Source organism: Malaclemys terrapin, chromosome 2, assembly GCF_027887155.1.
Source record: "Malaclemys terrapin pileata isolate rMalTer1 chromosome 2, rMalTer1.hap1, whole genome shotgun sequence".
In the NCBI taxonomy this organism is placed as follows: Eukaryota; Metazoa; Chordata; order Testudines; family Emydidae; genus Malaclemys; species Malaclemys terrapin.
The window spans coordinates 162,156,529-162,175,633 of record NC_071506.1 but is presented as its reverse complement, the minus strand read 5'-3'; the positions used below and the strand labels follow the sequence as shown (position 1 = coordinate 162,175,633).

Genomic DNA, 19,105 nt, shown 5'->3' with positions numbered 1-19,105 from the left:
ATTAAAAACAATTCTAATTTTCATAGATTCCAGGGCCAAATGGGACCATTGTGTTCATCTAGTCTGACCTCCTGTATAACACAAGCTATATAACTTCCCAAAATAATTCCTAGAGCATAGCTTTTAGAAAAACATCCAGTCTTGATTTTAAAAGTTGTCAGTGATGGAGAATCCATCACTAGCCTTGGTAAAATGGATGTACTAGCAATTAATATTGGAATACTTGGGATGCAAATACTCGAGAGAAGTATCTATATTAAACCCCTAAAGTAATTCAGTCAATATTGGGCTTTTAAAAAACAGAGGGTCGGCTTCATAGTTGTGTTTTGGACCCTTTATGTTGCCTGCGGAGTACAAGAGGGCCAGAAAGCGGGCAGATCCTTAGCTGATGCATCCAGCCCCTCCACACTCAGTTGTGACACAGGAGACATGGAGAGGAACATAGCTGGAACATTCACGGTAGCGTAATCCCCAGGTGGCTTTAACTTGCATTAGGCTCAGGATCTAATCTATCAGTAAAGATCTACCCTGAAAATTGGGGAGCCATAACCAGTTCCCTGGCAGACCCACAACATAACAGACTACTGAGCTGCTGAAATTACAGCCTATCATGCTGACTAAAACTGTTCCACTGATTTCCTTCTACTCCCCTCTCAATCTCTCTATCCTCTATTATGTCCTATATTATATTAGTCCCTGCCCCAAAGAGCTTACAATCAATCTTTTTGTTCTGTTTTTGTATAGCGCCTCACATGGGGGTCCTGCTCCATGCCTGGGACTCCTGGGTGCTATGGTAATCAAGATGCTCTTTAGTTGCTGACCAAGAGATACACACCCTGATCATGCAAAAACTTTAGAGTAACTTTATGAATGTAGCTGTTCCTATTGAGCTCAATGGAACTGTGCATGTGTAGGTTTGGGGCCATATTTAGAACATGATCATGTAAACTACCAACATTTATGAAGAGTTAAACACTATATCTAGTTGTAACATAAGGTCTGAAAGATTTGTAAAGAATAATTATAAAAAGCTCCTAACCTAACGATAGCATAGCCAATTTCATTTTTCCCTTTTTTAACAGAGTATGTTAATTGTCACTTCTAAGGAACGTTAAGTGATTGTTTAAAGCACCCTATAAAGCAAATGAGATATTAGGTAGTTTATACAAATAACCTCTCCAGTCAAACAAGCTATATAGATAAGACATTTAATAATCTAATAATACATTGCAATTAATAAAAGTCTGCTGTGTGAATCATAAGACTGATTAGTTTTGAATAATATGTTCATATTCAGCTCTTATCTGTGTTAGGTCTATAAAGACAAGCACAAAGTTTTAATGTAAGCATTTATTGGGGAAAGTCACTTAATTATTAAAAATGGTAATCTAAATCAGTTTAAGCACTTAGTCTTATTTTATGTATTTGATTATTTTCCACTTCCTTCTCACTTCTCGGAAAAAATGAGTATAAGGGAAGGAGGAAAGGATCTGAAATAAGGTGTATACATGGCAGGGTGGATTTGATTTAAATCACTAGTCAGGAAGACTCCATTTAATTATGGATGTCTACATAAAAGTGCATTCTTGTTAGTTGTTATAACCTTAAAACATATTCTTCACAACTGAGAGATATAGGTTTAATTTTTAGAAGGTACACACTATACATTTTTAAGTGATTTATTTTGAAAACTTTTCAGATTAGTTTTATAGCTATATCAGAAAGTGAATGATTATTTCATTTACCAAAGGTAATTGAAGCAGATATTTATGAAGTCATTGGGAGGTGAACTATCTCCAATTCAACAGGTTAATCATTAATATTTGGAGGATTTTCTTGCCATGCTCTATTAAGAGGAGAACATCACCAGACAGACCTTTACATTGTTTTATTTAACTAAAACAACATTATGTATTCTGGATTTTTTTCTTCAACAGCAAACATATAATATTTTAACAAAACAAGCATATGAATTTTTGAATTTAGTTAAACATTCAAGTTTTTTAAAATCAGGTTTTTTTTTTTTTTAATTTTTAACTAAAATAGTCAATTTAATTTTTTTTTAAATATTTGGTTTAACTATGCCAGCCAGGTCAACATGAGAAACTTAAAATATTGGCTTCTGCGGCTAACTCAGTCGTCTTCACCTTCATTTTCCTGTTTGTTCATAATCTGGAAAAGAGAAAGCTTTCCTGCTTTTTCAGGACCCAAATGATTTCTCAATTTGTAATGAATTAGTCCAAAGGAAGAAAATATTCTTTCTACACCGGCAGAAGAAGCTATTGCTGTTAAAAGTGAGATTATCACTTCAACAGTCTCTGAATCCAAGTGCTTAAGTGACTTCCACCAGTTCACTGGTGTGACTTTCTTTAAAACATCATCAGCAAACGTATATTTCTTGAATGGTTTACCCTTAGATCTGAAGTTTATTATAATTGGCATTATGGAGGGATGATTGCTGGATGTCCATGTCATAGCCAACCGCTCTTCAGCAATTAAGGTTTGACCCTGGTACCAAGTATTCAGAACATTTGCAGGAAAATGAGCAGGAGAGAGTACTTGTCCCATTCATTTTTTTTAATGCCTGTAATTTAACTCTGCCATTGCATATTTCTCTTTTTAAGATCTCTCAGTTCCTTCCAAATCTCAACAGCATCAGCAATAAAACAGCTATTTCCCTGCATTTTGTTCAAGGTTACAGAAATAGCATCAGGGTACTCAGTATGTGTTCAATATTTCTCTTAAGCCCAATGTTGAGAACTTTGGCTGTGACAGTGCCATCTATTTTTTCACAATTTTGTTCACAAACTGTCATCGGATTAGGCCAGTTTTTAATATAGTGCTCAAAACAGTCCACTACTGAGTTCCATCGCACGTCTTGTGGGAGAGTTAGCTTGGTTCTTCACATTTTTTTCAGAGCAGCTGCTGCAAAGTGATTGTTATGGACGTATTTTGCAATTTCAACATTAGTTTTATTTCTGGAACACTGAAGTCTTTGGATAGGAGGTGCATCAAATGAGCACTGCAACCGTATGTTATTAGTTTGGGGCTCTCTTCACTCTCTAAATAGTTTCTTCTCATCTTGGATACATTTGCAGCATTGTCTGTGACCAAGCTGCGTACTGGACACTTGATTTTTTTTTTTTTTTCAGTTTGTTATAGCTTTTACTGCTACTTGTAAGTACTCTGCTGTGTGTGCATTTCCTGATGTATCAATTGTTTCTGTAAGGAAGACATTCCCTTCTTCTGTTATCACATGAGCACATACAACAGGATCATTGTAGACATTGTTCCACCTCTCAAGACTCAGGCTAACAATTTCACCTTTCGCACAGTGCTCAATTTCTGTTTCATACACTTTATCCAGCAAATTGCCTGCGACATCTGCTCTGTTGGGTGGACTGTATCCTGGTTTTAATGACTGAACCATGTTAATGAAGTGTGGGTTCTCAATCATATGAAAAGGAGAGTTTGTTGCATAAACAAACCGGGCAATTTTTTCATCAATTACCTCTTTTTGTAATCTGTTGGTTCTTATCACAAACTTGGTTGTTTCTGGATGATGGAGATTTTTTCTTTTTGCTACAGGTGATATACTGTGTGGCTATGTGACATACATGATGGGACAAACACTATCATTGGCAGATACTCTGAAACTATAGAAAATGATGGTGATCTTGAAGTGGATAGTCTTCAGAATCCTGTACAGTAACTCCTCACTTAAAGTCGTCCTGGTTAATGTTGTTTCCTTGTTACGTTGCTGATCAATTAGGGAACATGCTCGTTTCAAGTTATGCAATGCTCCCTTCTAACGTCATTTGGCAGCCACCTGCTTTGTCCACTGCTTGCAGGAAGAGCAGCCCGTTGCAACTAGCTGGTGGGGGCTTGTAACCAGGGTGGACCGGTAGCCTCCCTATCAGCTCCCCGCTCCCCTAAGTTCCCTGTGCTGCAGCCGCCCAGCTGGCTATCAAGGCAGTTCAGCTGTCCCTCCCCCCCCTGCCATGTGCTGCTCCTGCCCTCTGACTTGGAGCTGCTCCCAGAGACTCCTGCTTGCTGTGCAGGGAGGGGCTAATGTCAGGGTGTTCCCCTCCCCCCTGCTCCTGCATCCCATTTACCCCTTTTCCATATAGAACAGGGAGGGGATACGGACGAAGAGAGACAGAGCTTGGGGCAGCAGCTGCTGTCTCAACTTCCTGATCCACTTAAAAAGACAATGCACTTAAGAGTGGGTCAGCTTACTTAAAGGGGCAGTGTGCATCTCTCCCCCATACACAAGGTGTGTGTCTGTCTCTGTCTGCTTTGCCGTCTCCCCTCCCTTGTGTTCATGCTGCCTTGTGTGAGAGACTACATTAACAACTTGTTAATCCTTGAGGGCTCAGCCGAGTGCTAGTTCATCATTTAACAGCAAGGCATTCCCTGGGAAATATCCCTCCCTCTTCCACCCTCTAACTTCAACACCTCAACCAAGCTTCACAATCATAGCTGTGAACAGTATTATATTGTATGTTTAAAATGTATACTGTGTGTATATCTATATAATAGTTTTTTGTCTGGTTAAAAAAATTTCCCTGGAACCTAACCCCCCATATTTACATTAATTCTTATGGGGAAATTGGATGCGCTTAACATCATTTCGCTTGAAGTCGCATTTTTCAGGAACATAACTACAATATTAAGCGAGGAGTTACTGTATGTTGAGGATGGATTCTCCTAAACAAAATAAGTCATGGAGTTCTTTATTATTACCATACTGCTCATTTAGTATTACTCAGTGCATTCACTGACATTCTGTACTACTTTAAAGGTGAAATTGTAAAAGGAAGATCTGCCTATTTCAGCTATTTATTTTTTATTACAACTGCATCTAAAATGATAGTACCATAGAGTAACAACTATATTTTTTGCTCAAACATGGGAATTCAAGAATAGTCCTGAAGGAAGACAGGCAGTCCTTAAGAAAGAGTATGAAATAAAAAAGTTTACCAACCTGAAGATCCTGGCCTTGCATTTCTTTGTTGCACTCTTTGCATTTTGCATGCATGTCTGTCTTACCCACAGGTAGAGGAACTTCATTAAAATATTCCCAGACTAGCTCTTTTTTACGGTCTGCTGCCATTCTAGGTTTTCCCTTCTAGTGAGAGAATAGTATGGTAGATCTCAGATCAATGAAGGCTACACTCAGAAAGACCTCAAGACTTCTGGAATATGCTGCTCAAACAGTTTCACTTTTGTTTCTACTGCCTGTCCCTTCTCACATTTATGTCCAGACTTCTTCTCCTTGTCCAGATCTGTTCCGCCTCCAACAATCTTCTATTCACTGAACTTTCTGAAACTTTTCACTTTTAGAGAGAGGTAAGGGATTGACTCTGTGTACACAAATTTGCAAAGGGACAATAGGGTTGAGGTCTGTTATTTCTCACCTCCGTTTATTTATTTAAAAACATTTTTGCTGTTAACAAGCATGTTATCACTGGAGACGCAAATCCACAGTTTGAGAACTGCAAAACTAAGCACCTCTGATGGTATCTTCTAGACTGAGCACTAAGTCCCATTGGGCATATGGAAAGATTAACCTAACTATTCTATACAGAAGCCCCTGAAACCCCATAAGATTAGATCCCTAATCCATGAACTATTGGAACTCATTTACAAAACTTTTCTTAAACATTACATGAATATATTGTCTCATACTATAGAATTTATAATCCCTATTCCATGATGAGATATCTTTGAGCTATAATGTATCTTAATTAAAACTATCTTTAGATAGGTGTCTTTCCTCAAAAAGCATTTTATCCAAAAAATCAATTTTTTTTTTTTTTTTTAAATCATTGATCTTTATCCACCCTGATATATGGCATGGAGGGACTGGAGTAAACTAAGTAGCCGGAGGCTGATAATGGCAACTGCAGAATTAAACTGATTAAGTCTACTCCCTTTGTAGTAGACTCCTTAAAATTGTAGGCAATTCTCCCAGATTTAGGACATATTGATACATCACTACCACTCAGGTGGATAAAAATAATTTAGTTAAAAACAATTTTAACAAAAACAAACCTGATTTAAAAAACTTGAATGTTTAACTAAATTCAAAAATTCATATGCTTGTTTTGTTAAAATATTATGTTTGCTGTTGAAGAAAAAAATCCAGCATACATAACGTTGTTTTAGTTAAATAAAACAATTTAAAGGTCTGTCTGGTGATGTTCTCAGCATGGCAAGAAAATCCTCCAAATATTAATGATTTAACCTGTTGAATTGGAGATAGTTCACCTCCCAATGACTTCATAAATATCTGCTTCAATTACCTTTGGTAAATGAAATAATCATTCACTTTCTGATACAGCTGTAAAACTAATCTGAAAAGTTCTCAAAATAAATCATTTTAAAAATGTATAGTGTGTACCTTCTAACAATTAAACCTATATCTATCTCTCAGTTGTGATGAATATGTTTTAAGGTTATAACAACTAACAAGAATGCACTTTTATGTAGACGGGCCCAATCCGGGGCTATCAGGATAATTCTCGCCCCATCTGACTTCACCTTCTGTAGGACCCTGCCTATGAGGGGGAAGGGTAGAAAGGCGTACATCAAGGGCCCCAACCAATCGACCATGAACGCGTCCGTCATGGCCCCATCGCCTTCTATCACCCTGGAACAGAAGCAGTTCTGGGCGGTGGCGAATAGGTCCACCTGGGGAGTGCCCCACTGAAGGAAAATCCATTCTGCCACCTCCCTGTGCAGGGACCACTCGTGCTGATGTGAGAACACCCTGCTCAGGCGATCTGCGAGCATGTTGCTCTCGCCGGGTAGGTGGAACTCTCGGAGGAGGATGTTGTGGGCTATACAGAGCTCCCACAGGAGTTGGGCTTCCTGGCATAAGGCCCTGGAGCGCGTGCCCCCTTGCCTGTTGATGTAATACATTGCAGTAGTGTTGGCCGTGAGGACTCTGACCACCTTCCCTTGTAAGTGCTGGCGAAAGGCCAGGCACAGCAGGCGCATAGCCCTGAGTTCCCTGACATTTATGTGCAGGGTCAGTTCCTCGGGTGACCACATACCCTGGGTCCTGATGTCCCCCACGTGGGCTCCCCAGCCCAGGTCCGAGGCATCCGACACTAGATCTATTGAGGGAGAGGAGTCTCGGAAGGGGATTCCCCGGAGCATGTTGCTCGGAAGGGACCACCATTGGAGGTCTGCAACCACCGTTGGCGGCACTGTGACAACCTTGTCCAGGCCGTCCCTGGACTGCGAATAGCGGGAGGCCAACCTGAGTTGGAGGGGCCTCATCCGGAGCCTGGCGTGTCGTACCACTGTGGTGCATGCTGCCATGTGGTCGAGGATTTGAAGGCATATCCGAACCGTGGTTACCAGGAAGGCCGTGACCGAGGCGACGAGGCCTCTGAGCGCCTCGAACCTGTCCCTTGGAAGGGAGGCCGTGGCCGCCTGGGAGTCCAGCAGCGCTCCTATGAATTCTGTGCACTGAACTGGAACTAACGTGGATTTCTCCTCATTTACCACTAGGCCCAGAGCAGAGCAGGTGCGTAGCAAGAGGGGTACTTGCTGCTGCACCTGGGACCGGGACTTGCCCTTGAGCAGCCAATTGTCCAGGTAGGGAAAGATCTGCAGCCCTCTCCTCCTGAGGTGGGCCGCTACCACCGCCATATATTTGGTAAAAACCCTGGGGGCCATCGAGAGGCCAAAGGGGAGGAACGTAAACTGGTAGTGGTCCTGACCCACCAGGAAATGGAGGAAGCACCTGTGACTTTCCAAAATGTGGATGTGGAAGTAGGCATCCTGAAGGTCCAGCACTGCAAACCAATCCCCCGGGTCTAGGGAGTGAATAATAGAGGCTAGGGACACCATGCGGAATTTGCAGCATACCAAGAACTGGCTGAGCTTCTGCAGATCGAGGATGGGCCGAAGCCCGCCCTTCGCCTTCGGGATGAGGAAATACCTGGAATAGAATCCCTTGCCCCGGAATTCCCAAGGTACCCTCTCCACGGCTCCCAGGGAGAGGAGGCGCTGTACCTCCTGACCCAGGAGGAGCGCATGTTCCGGGTCCTCTGCCGATTCCCTGGCTGGAGGGCAATTGGAAGGGGGCGAAACAAATTGCAACCTGTACCCCAGGGATACAGTGTTGAGGACCCAGCGGTCCGTAGTAATACGGGACCCTTGCAAACGGAAGGCAGGTAAACGGTTTGCAAACCTGAACTTTATTAACTGGGGGGGGGGGGGGGTTAACCTGGCAACAGGCCCGGTGACCCCCTGCAAGCAGTCAAAAACGCCGCTTCCCTGGCCTCCTGGCCTTAGAGGGCCCCAGATGAGGGGCCGAGCGGGATTGGCGTTGTGACCAGCACCTCTGCTCCCGCTGCTTCTTAGGCAGGGACTCATATCTACCCCGAGCCTGTGGAGCGGAGGTGTGAGGCCTGGGCTTGTCCTTGGCCGGCGGTTCAGGCCCAGCGTCTGCAGGGTGGTATCGGAGTCTTTCATCCCGTGCAGACGCATATCTATTTGATCTGCAAACAGGGCCCGACCATTGAACGGCAGGTCCTGCATGATCGACTCAGCCGATAGGCCAGAGAGCGAAAGCCAGGATGCCCTTCTCATGGAGATTGCCGTGGCCATCGAACGAGCGGCTGTGTCCGCCGCATCAGAGGCCACCTGGAGCGCAGCTTTAGCCGCCGCCTCACCCTCATCCATAAGGGCCCGGAACTCCTTCCTGTCCTTCTCGAGGAGGGAGAGCTCAAACTTGGGAAGGGACCCCGACAGGTTAAAATCATATCTGCTCAAGAGTGCCTGGTGGTTGGCCACTCTGAGCTGAAAACTCGCAGATGAATACACTTTTCTCCCAAAGGTATCCAGCCTGCGAGCGTCTTTGTCCTTAGAGGTAGGAGCGGGTTGGCCATGCCTCTCTCGGTGGTTCACCGACTCCACCACTAGAGAGTTCGGAGTTGGGTGGGAGTATAAGTACTCGTGCACCTTTGTGGGCACAAAGTACTTCCGTTCGGCCTTTTTGGAGATCAGGCAGAGAGATGCCAGGGTTTGCCAGAGGCCAGTAGTAATACTGGCCACCCCCTGATGGAGCGAGAGGGCCACACGCCCTGGCGCCAAAAAGGTCAGGACATTAAACAATGTGTCCGACGGCTCCTCCATCTCCTCGGCCTGGAGCTGGAGGTTCGATGCCACCCTCCTGAGTAGCTCCTGGTGGACCTTGAAATCCTCCTGAGAGACAGGAGGTGGTGGCGCCACAGAATTGTCTGGCGCCGAGGAGTAGGTGCCACGGTGTCGTCTGCACCCGGGCTGTATTGCAAGCTCGACGTCCTGACCCGGGACCCGAGTCGGTGCCAGAGGATCAGTGCCCACTTCCTCTTTGTGGTGCTGAGGCGGCAACGTCGGCTGGGCCTGGGATGCTCCCACCACGGAGTGGGGTCCCAGCAGTGCCAGTGCCTGGGACCACGGTGCCCACTGGCACCACTGTCTCTGCCAGGGAATGGCCTGGCCCTGGGACACGAGGTAGTCCGGAAGGGCCAGCTGGTCCTGCAGCACCGAGCGGCTCGACGAGGGGTGGCTGCATTCCGAAGCCAAAGTCCGGGATGAGCGGACGGTGCCGTGCGAACGGCTGGAGCAGTCCCAAACATGACGTCTCCGGCCCCTGGAGGAGGACAGGTAGGAGTCGGGGGTGCTGTCTCCGTAGTGCCTCCGGCGCCCAAGACTACGACGCCTCGGTGCATGGGAGTCCTGTGACATAGCGCCTTTCACGGTGGGTGCCGGAGCGGGAACGGCGGTGCCGCCGCCAACGAGACCTGTCCCTGCAGTCAAGGCTCGAAGAGGAGTGGCGCCGTCTCTTAGTGCCTCCCCTACGGTCTCCCGGAGTGGAGTTGGAAAGCTCGCTTGCAGACAATCCTGCTCGGGGCGTGGAGGCGCGCCGCGGTCCGCAGCTCAGCCCTTCAAAGCGGGATGGTATCTTGACCTCGGAGACGTCTGGAGAGGGTCGATAGGCAGTGAGCGAAGGCTTCCCACAGGATTGGGGACCCGACTGGAGCGGCGCCCCCGGTACCGGAAGCGTCATGATGTCGCACGCAGCCTGAGCTGCCTCCGGCATCGAAGGCATTCTCACCTCTGGCGAGGCATGCGTGGACGGCACTGGACTACTCCACTCTACCCAAGTCAGTGGTCTCGGTCCCGATGGGGATCGTGGGCTGCCCAATGCGGGTCTAGCCTCCCCCCGATCTTTCTCCTGGCGCCGCTGAGTCTTCCCTTGTTTCTTAGAAGAGCGGTGCCGGCTCGTCGACGGGGCCTCGCTGCGCACCGACAACACAGTACCGGGGGCAGAATCAGGACAGCGCGCCGGGGAGGCTTCGCTGCGCGCCAAGGACGAGGTGCCTGGCGCGGGGTCGGCTCAATGCGCCGGTGCTGGGGTCAACACCGACTCCATTAGGAGAGCTCGGCATCGGATCTCACGCTCCCTCTTTGTTCGGGGCTTGAAGGAGCGGCAAATTGTACACTTCTCACTAGTGTGAGCCTTGCCCAGACAGCAAAGACACTGAGTATGTAGATCGCTTCTGGGCATAGGATTGCGAGAAGAGTCGCACGACTTGAAGCCTGGGCCACGGGGCATGCCCTGAGCCCAGCACTAACAGAGAAAGTTCAACAAGTAACTTCAGGGAAAGCTGGATACCACTAAGGCTAGAATTGCTGCAGCAAAGCTGGAGCACAAGTTCCGACTATCTTCACTGGCGGCAAGAAGGAACTGAGGGTGGGGGGAGCACGCAGCCCCCTTTATGACGCAATATGTCGGCGCCACTCCAGGGGTCGCAGTGGTGCTCCCCCACTACGGATGCTGCTAAGGGAAGAACTTCCGGCACCAGTGCACGTGGTGAGCATGTACACCTACTGTGGAATACACAGGAGCAATCACTCGAAGAACGCCAGTTACGGAACAGGTGACTGTCCTTTCAATTACCTTTGGTAAATGAAATACCCAAACAATCATTCATTTTCTGATATAGCTGTAAAACTAATCTGAAAAGTTTTCAAAATAAATCACTTTAAAAATGTCTAGTGTGTACCTTCTAAAAATTAAACCTTCATCTATCTCTGAGTTGTGAAGATATGTATTAAGGTTATGATAACCAACAAGAATGCACTTTTATGTAGAAAATCCATGATTAAATCGAGTCTTCCTGACTAAATCAAATCCACCCTGCTACCGCTGCTCTACACTAGCACTTTCATAAGGTGCTAGCACTGTCGAGCTGCAGTGATGTGAGATCAATTGTGGCTAGAGTTCCTAACGCTCAATATAAACACAATCAGGTATAAATAGTTTGCCAAGGCAAATTGCCTAGGATTTTTCCAGTTTCCTCCTACATCAAGCTTTTACCAATGCCTTCAAAGAAGAAGAAAACTGAATAATCCTTGCCAGTTCCCTTTTGCAAACTTTTTGCACAGAGAGCCTGGTGAAAGGTAGAAAAGGTTGAGAAGGAGGGGGGGGAAAGTGGTACAGAAGACAAGCAGGAGGGGATATGGGGGCGGGGGGAAACCTAAATGAAAGAGTGGAGAAAAATTATGCCAAATTATTTATTTTTGTGCACTTGACAGTCTTTTGGGTGTAATCAGTTTTAATGTTTCCCCATAATAATTATTTAGACCCTGATCCTGCTGTTGGATCTGGTAATATGAACACCTGCACCTGTGAGGAGACCAGATTAAATCTGATCCCATTTCCCCAGGATGTGTGAGTCTTTCACACAGCAAGAAGGGGCAGAAAAATATTTTTAAAACAGGAAAATGTGTTTGTAAAACAAGGACCCCAGGACAGGTGTAGTAACTCAAAACACTTAACTCATTTTTTTAAAATGGTCTTGTTTTGAAATTGATGGTGTCCCTTTTGAGGGTGTAGTAATGTGAGAGCTAACAAATCTTTTACAATCAGGGCTTTGGAGTGGAGCTCGGAGCAGTGGAGCTGCAGATTTTTGCCTGGAGCTGGAGCAGAACCAGAGCACAGCTCCAAAGCCCTGTTTACAATACTACCAAAATAAGCCTGGGTCTTTTTCCAGGTTTGGAGATGCTTAAGCCTCATGATTTGTTTTGTTTCTCACCAGCAATCTGAATTGGTATATCTAAATTCTTATGAGAGTTCATATAGATCTTACCTAGAGGAAGGTACTATTGTTCCAACCTGTCAGTCTTTCCTCATGTCGTTTCTTGTAGCTGCTCTAAAATCTACCCACTTGACTTTTATCATCCCTATATATCCATCTTGTAATGGAATCTGGGCACTTGCTGTGGTACATTATCTACTTGTTATGATGTTGGGCCACCCACTTGCCCTTGCTCCACACACACCACTGTCATTAATTTGATTTCACCATTGTTGGCAATCATAGGTTTGATTTAATTTTTGTAGTCAGCACTCTGATCTCATGAGGATGGGTGTGGTAATTTTAAAATAGGAGTTCTGCACATGAAGTGAAGCCTGGAGATGTTCCTTTGTAGATTAATCCACTTAGATTTATATTGCTATAAATGTCAAGTATCAGGGGGTAGCCGTGTTAGTCTGTATCTACAAAAACAACAAGGAGTCTGGTGGCACCTTAAAGACTAACAGATTTATTTGGGCATAAGCTTTCGTGAGTAAAAAATTTCACTCTATGCATCCGAAGAAGTGAGGTTTTTACTCACGAAAGCTTATGCCCAAATAAATCCGTTAGTCTTTAAGGTGCCACCAGACTCATTGCTATAAATGTTTCTCTGGCAGTTTCCTACAATAATTTAGTCTCTTTTGTAGTATTTTGATGATGAATACTAATTCAAGTGGCTTGTTTTTTCAGATGGTATCGTGAGAAATTTGAAGACTACCCAAAGTCCAGGAAGATTGTGATTCCATTTGTGCTCTGAGGTGTGCATCATGGAGTTGGCTGACTTTGAATGATGGTGGTTGCTATTCTGAAAATATTCAGTTGACAAACAACTCCCAACAAGTTAGCCTAAAGGTTTTCTTTTAACATTTTCAGTATCACTTTTGTTGGTTTCCTAACATATAAAATACAACTGATGGATGAGGCCATAGTGACAGAAGAGTCAGCCATCCTGTTCCTATTTGGAGCATAGTGTAATAACTGCCTTAATAAGATCGTATCTTCATCATTGGAACTACAGTGGTGTCTGTATTGCTTCTTATCCTGCCTCTACCTGTTGCCGTTTCTGCCTCAGCCAGGCACAATACCTCCAAGATCTCATATTGCACCATATCAGTGGATGCTTGTGCACTATCTACCCCCACACAAACACAGGATTGACTTGCCTCACCCCCCCGGATAATCTAGTGCTAGTAGTGTCACTAAATGTAGTCTTTGTACTCAGTATTATGCCTAGCCACTGAGCAAGGAGTAGTGGTGAGAGCTATCCTCAGCCCCCGCACATCTGTGCAGGCACAAACAATAGAACACTGTTAACACTACATGCACTACTTATGACAGTAGCAGTAACTTTGGCAAATAATGGGTTAAGATTTACTTCTTCCTCCAGATTAATAACTCTCTCAGGTACTTTTCAGTGGCTGGCTTCTCACCCACTTCCATGGCATGTTCTACTTTCCTTATTTTTTCCATTCTACTCTTTGTTCTGCTTTTTATTTTTCATATGAGAAATATTAGTGTTACTGGTAAAGGATTTGCCTTAATTTTTTACCAGTCCCCGCTGACATTCTAATGACTTTTAAAGTTTACATTTGGTATCTATTTCTGTTTTAGGAGGTTTAGGGTCTTTAACCGACACTTTTAGTAGTTTTGGGTAGCACTGTTTTCTGGCTTGCCTAAAATAACAAACCTCACCTCCTAAGAACTATAGAGAATTTTTCAAAAATGTTTTTACTTTATGATAAGTGTATGGATGACACCTGTTTTCCAAAGAGAACTGGATTTTTGAATACTTGTTTTTTACCTTAATAATGTCAAGTCTGTTCTCCTTTCCTAGATTTGCTGGAGGACCTCTGTGAGCTCACAGTAGACATTCATGAGAGTTCCAGTACCTTAACTGAAAGAGTGGGGCTGTTGAATCTTAAACAGAGACTTAATTGCTGGGTTTTAAATAGGGACTAAAAGTAAATGGAGTTTTAAATAGCGATTTAAAAATCCCTTCTCTTCCCAATTGCTCAGCTTTCAGTCTCCTTTCTCTTGTGATATTCCTACTTTTCCAGTCTCCATAGTCTTTTACAGTAGAAAAGTCCTGAATCTTTAATGTAAAAAACAAGCAGAAAGTGTTTTAACATTTTTTTTCTTTATATAAATCCCAAGGAAAGGCACAAGCCCAGTTTCTCTTTTTTGGGTGGGGTCAGGGGAGGAGGGTTGTTTTCATTTTCTTTGGAAGTTGCCTTTTAAATATTCTCAATCTGCCTGGACACTCTTTAGATCTTAAGTGCTGCTTTGAAGACAAACAAAGCTTAGCTGTATTGCCTTCTTTAAAGCCTTATCTTAATTCCAACATAATTTGAGTCTACCTGCCTCCCATTTCAGACCAACAAGGCAGCCTTTGCCTACCCACACTGAAATTAACCTCCCTCACCATCTCCTTCCCTCTAAAGCAACTTTGCTGTACTGTTTGTCATTTTTGGATTTTGGCAGGTGGTTAATAAAAACTTTTAAAAAATTTGTTTCCTTCTGAGTAGGTGCTGTGTTTGACAGATTCAACCAGAAAGTGGAGAGGCATATAGAAGGAACAAAACAGTTTTTAAAAAAGTTTGGTTCCATTGTCGGGATCGTTTTCTAAGATTTAATGCCTCATCTGACTTCCGTTTATTTAACTGGGAGTGCAAAGTGATCGGAAAGTATGATACCACTGGTTCTTCAAGTTTGTGCAGATGTGTATTCCATACTGGTGTGTTGGTGTCTTGCACACTGCAAGCTGGAGACTTTTTTTGCCACAGCTGTACCTTCTAATAGCCCTTCCTGAGGCTATATAAGGGTGGCAGCATCCTGACTCCACTCAGTTCCTTCTTACCACCTGTATCTTGAGTTGGAACTCCCTGTGTTGGATTCTCCTAACAATTTCCCTGCTGCATCACAGTTTGTGACTCAGTCTTCAGTAGTGTAAATAGTTACTTGCAGTTAGCACCAATAGTTTAAGTTAGCGTTAGTTAGTTAATTAGTATATTTAGTTGTATAGTTAGTTTTTGGTGTGCAGCACTGAATGTTATGCACCATTCCCTGGGCTTCAAGCATTGCCCGGCATGTGAGGTCTCTGATCCTAACAGTAACCCACATATGTGCTGCTTGGTGTGCCTTGGAAAGGGGCACATAAAGGCAAAGTGCAGTAGCTGTCATTCCTATAAGGAAAGGACACAGGTTGCAAGAAACCTTCTTTTAAAGCAACACCTGCTAGAACAGGCTGTGAGACTGCCTCAGCACTGGGATCCTCTTCCAACTGGTCAATTAACTGTCCCTAGACATCATCTCAGGAGGATCCTCTCCCTCTGCAGGAGTTGGGGACAGTCCCAACAGTCTGATCAGTGATAGAAGCAGGAAAGGGATTGTTCATCATTCCTGCATGTCCCTCAAATGAGAATCCATAAAATGGACTGGTGCTGCCAGAAATCAAGGAAGGATTAGTCCTCCTTTTCATCAAAAGCAGGGGATCACTGTCAGCAAAACTCTGGTACCTAGAGATGCCAACCTGTGTCTCCCCAGTGGAGGATCCTTGTGCTGTACTGTTGACTCTGGAACCATCTACAGGGTGGCCACCGAGTCCAGTACCTGTGGAAACTCCAGCATCCTCAGGTTTCCTTTGTCTATCTGTACCATTATGCCCACTACCATGGATGTCAGTGCGGGGATGGTACCCCAAACTCTGTCCTCTTCATCTCTGGGATGGAGATTGCCTTCAGTTCAGGTACTGATGAAGAGGCAGGTTCTGCATATGGTGCTTATGCAGTCTAGGTCAATACCAAGACATCCCCTGCTCTCGGCACCATCTACAACATCAACCTTGCTACCAGAGTCCTCAGTACTGGTAGCTTCCTCTGATTGGGGACCAAATTCTGACCCCTCAACACCAAAAAAGGACCCATCCTTTGTACTGGACCCAATTATAAGACCATCTACCTCCTGCAGTTTCCTCTCAGGACCAAATACAATGCCAACCACAGTACCAACGTTAACTTTTCCATATTGGAGAGTGGACAACTCAGGTTTTCCAGTGATGCCACCAGGTTGGGTGACATCCCCACCCATCCCTATTGATTATTCAAACAGCTCTTCTCACTCTGGGTCAGAGTCCTCCAGCTCTTTTCCTGCCCCACCTCAGCTAAAGAGATCACATACATCATCCAAACACGCAGGAAGTTAAGTGTTGATACCAAGAGCAGATCCATTCCTGTAGTAGGGACAGACCTACCTGGCCTGTGATACATTGACCTATTATGCTGTGCCTTGTGTTGCAGTGGCCCCCCGGAACACCTCTTGCCATAGAGCCAGATCTCCACATAAGTTGGATGTAAGATCCCCTTATCTGGAGATGGCCCAAGCCACAGTCCAGCCTATTGTGGAAGCTCAGGATGACATTCCTTCTGGATTATTCTCTGTGGCTAACAGTTTCCCTGAGAACCAGCATGTACCTCAAAGTATTTTCAGCTCCAGCAGCCCCGTCATCACCATCCATGTACGATTCAGTGGCCCTGACTTCAGATTCTTCAGTTCCAGTTCATGTCCTACCAGGAATTGCTCAAGAGAGTGGTTGCAATTCTGAGTATTCAAGCTGAGCTGGTACAAATTGGCGGCCATCCTCCAGGCTTCAGCCCTAGAAGGGTTGCCTTCCCTATTAATGATGCCCTATTACAGCTGGCCAAATCTATGTGGCACACACTGGCATCGCTAGCCCCAACAGCCAAGCGAATGGAAAAATGATAATGTCCCTTCCTAGGGTTTGAGTGTTTCTGTTTGAACCAAACTCCTTAGTTGTCATGGCAGTTAATGAGACCTCCAGAGCAATGGCCTCTGCAATCATCATGAGGAGTGCACCATGGTTATTTAATTCTGGAATAGCATCAGATATCCAATGATCTATTGATGATCTATCTTTTAATGGACTGTTTTTATTTTCAAACTAGAGAGATGAGGTGTTTCACTCTTTTAAAGATTCACAAACAGCTCTCTGCGCTCTGAGAATTTATCCTCCAGCCTCTAAGAAGGATCAGTATAAGCCCCCACAGCAATATTCTGATCACTGTCACAGACAACTTTTCTGTCTTCCCAGACACAGTATGTCTCTCCTAAAAGAGACAGAGGCCCCAGAAAAGGTCATCTAATTCTAGCACTACAACAATTGAACCTGCTATAGGGAAAACCTTTTTTACTTGTTTTTCAGAGCTGTGCCACTCACTGACTAAATGAAAGGAGAAAGGAATGGAAAAATTCCATAGATCTGACAGTGAGGCCCACCTTTCACATATGGGATCTTCAGTCAACCTGTTTGCTACAAAAGACAACAGGAGTGTCATCAGTTTTGTTCTCAGGCCTCCCATAGTCCAGGCTTCCTCACTGATGCCTTCACATAGAAGAGAACTGGTGATTTAGTGCACACCTTTCCCTGATCCCTCTCATCCCGCAGATCATTCACAAATTGAAGCGAGACCATGCCAGATTAATCCCGATGGCCCTGGTTTGGCCAAGGGAGTATTGGTTTTTGAATCTTCTCTCTCTCTCTCTTAGTTCAACCTCCTCTTTCTCTCCCGCTCCTCCCAGACCTTTTATCACAGGAACACGGTCAAATGCTACATCCAGATCCATCAGTCTCCACCTCTCGGAAGGCTGTTGAGAGTCTAGATAAAGTGTGGGAGTATTCCCTGGTGGTTCAAGAGATTCTGTCCAACAGTAGGAAACAATCAATTATGTCTGCTTACTGGCCAACTAGTAAAGGTTCTCTGCTTGGTCCATTGCCTGGGGGGATACAACCTGTTTAAGCAAGAATCCAGGACATTTTAGACTACCTCTTACGTTTCAAGTCCTCAGGCCTTTCAGTGAGTTTTCTAAAGATTCACTTTGCAGCAATCACTCCCTTCTATGGGGGGATGGATAGTAGATTGGTATCTTCCAACCCCATGGTTGCTAGCAAGGCTATCAATTAACCGCAGTTAACGCAAGCGATTAATGCAAAACAAATTAACTAGATTAAAAAATAGTTTAGTTTTAATTGCACTGATAAACAATAATGGAATGCCAAAATAAATGTATTATATATATTTGGATGTTTTTTCTAGATTTTCAAATATATTTATTTCAATTACAGCACAGAATACAAAGTGTACAGTGATAACTTTGTTTTTGACAAATATTTTCATTGTAAAGAAGATAAACTAAATTCATTTTTTTTCAATTCACCTCATACAAGTACTGTAGTGAAATCTCTTTATTGTGAAAGTGCAATTTATTAATGTAAAAAAATTTTAATAACTGCACTGAAAAACAAAATAATGTAAAACTTTAAAGCATACAAGTCTATTCAGTCCTTCTTCTTGTTCAGCCAATCACTAAGACAAACAACCATTCCCAGAGAATAGTTACTAGTGGTTCATAGTCAAGATGGAAGGGCATATCAGGAGGAGACCCACAGGGATCAGTTCTGAGTCCAGTTCTATTCAATATCAGTGATTTAGACAATGGCATAGAGAGTACACTTATAAAGTTTGTTGACAATACCAAGCTGGGAGGGGTTGCAAGTGCTTTGGAGTATAGGATTAAAATTCAAAATAATCTGGACAAACTGAAGAAATAGTCTGAAGTAAACAGGAAGAAATTCAATAAGGACAAATGCAAAATACTCCGCTTAGGAAGGAGCAATCAGTTGTACACATACAAAATGGGAAATGACTGCCTAGGAAGGAGTACTGCAGAAAGGGATCTGGGGGTCATAGTGGATCACAAGCTAAATATGTATCAACAGTGTAACACCGTTGCAAAAAAAGCAAACATCGTTCTGGGATGTATTAGCAGGAGTGTTGTAAGCAAGACACAAAAAGTAATTCTGCTCTGCTCCACACTGATTAGGCCTCAACTGGAGTATTGTGTCCAGTTCTGGGTGCCACATTTCAGGAAAGCTGTGGACAAGT

The 19,105-nt window shown here is 44.1% G+C and overlaps 1 protein-coding gene across 6 annotated transcripts in view; it reads left to right on the top strand.

Moving 5' to 3' along the window:
- Nucleotides 1–19,105, top strand: part of SRD5A1 (steroid 5 alpha-reductase 1) — a 75,117-nt gene that overhangs the window by 31,921 nt on the left and 24,091 nt on the right. For 2 of the 6 annotated variants that reach the window (XM_054018169.1, XM_054018164.1), the window contains 2 exons: nt 12,837–12,904; nt 17,365–18,177. In XM_054018169.1, the coding sequence (XP_053874144.1) occupies nt 12,837–12,886 (50 nt within the window). In that variant the 3' untranslated portion in view covers nt 12,887–12,904; nt 17,365–18,177. Of the gene's footprint in view, nt 1–12,836; nt 14,657–17,364; nt 18,178–19,105 lie in introns of those variants that run through there. The other 4 variants (XM_054018168.1, XM_054018163.1, XM_054018165.1 and 1 more) reach the window with 2 other exon arrangements.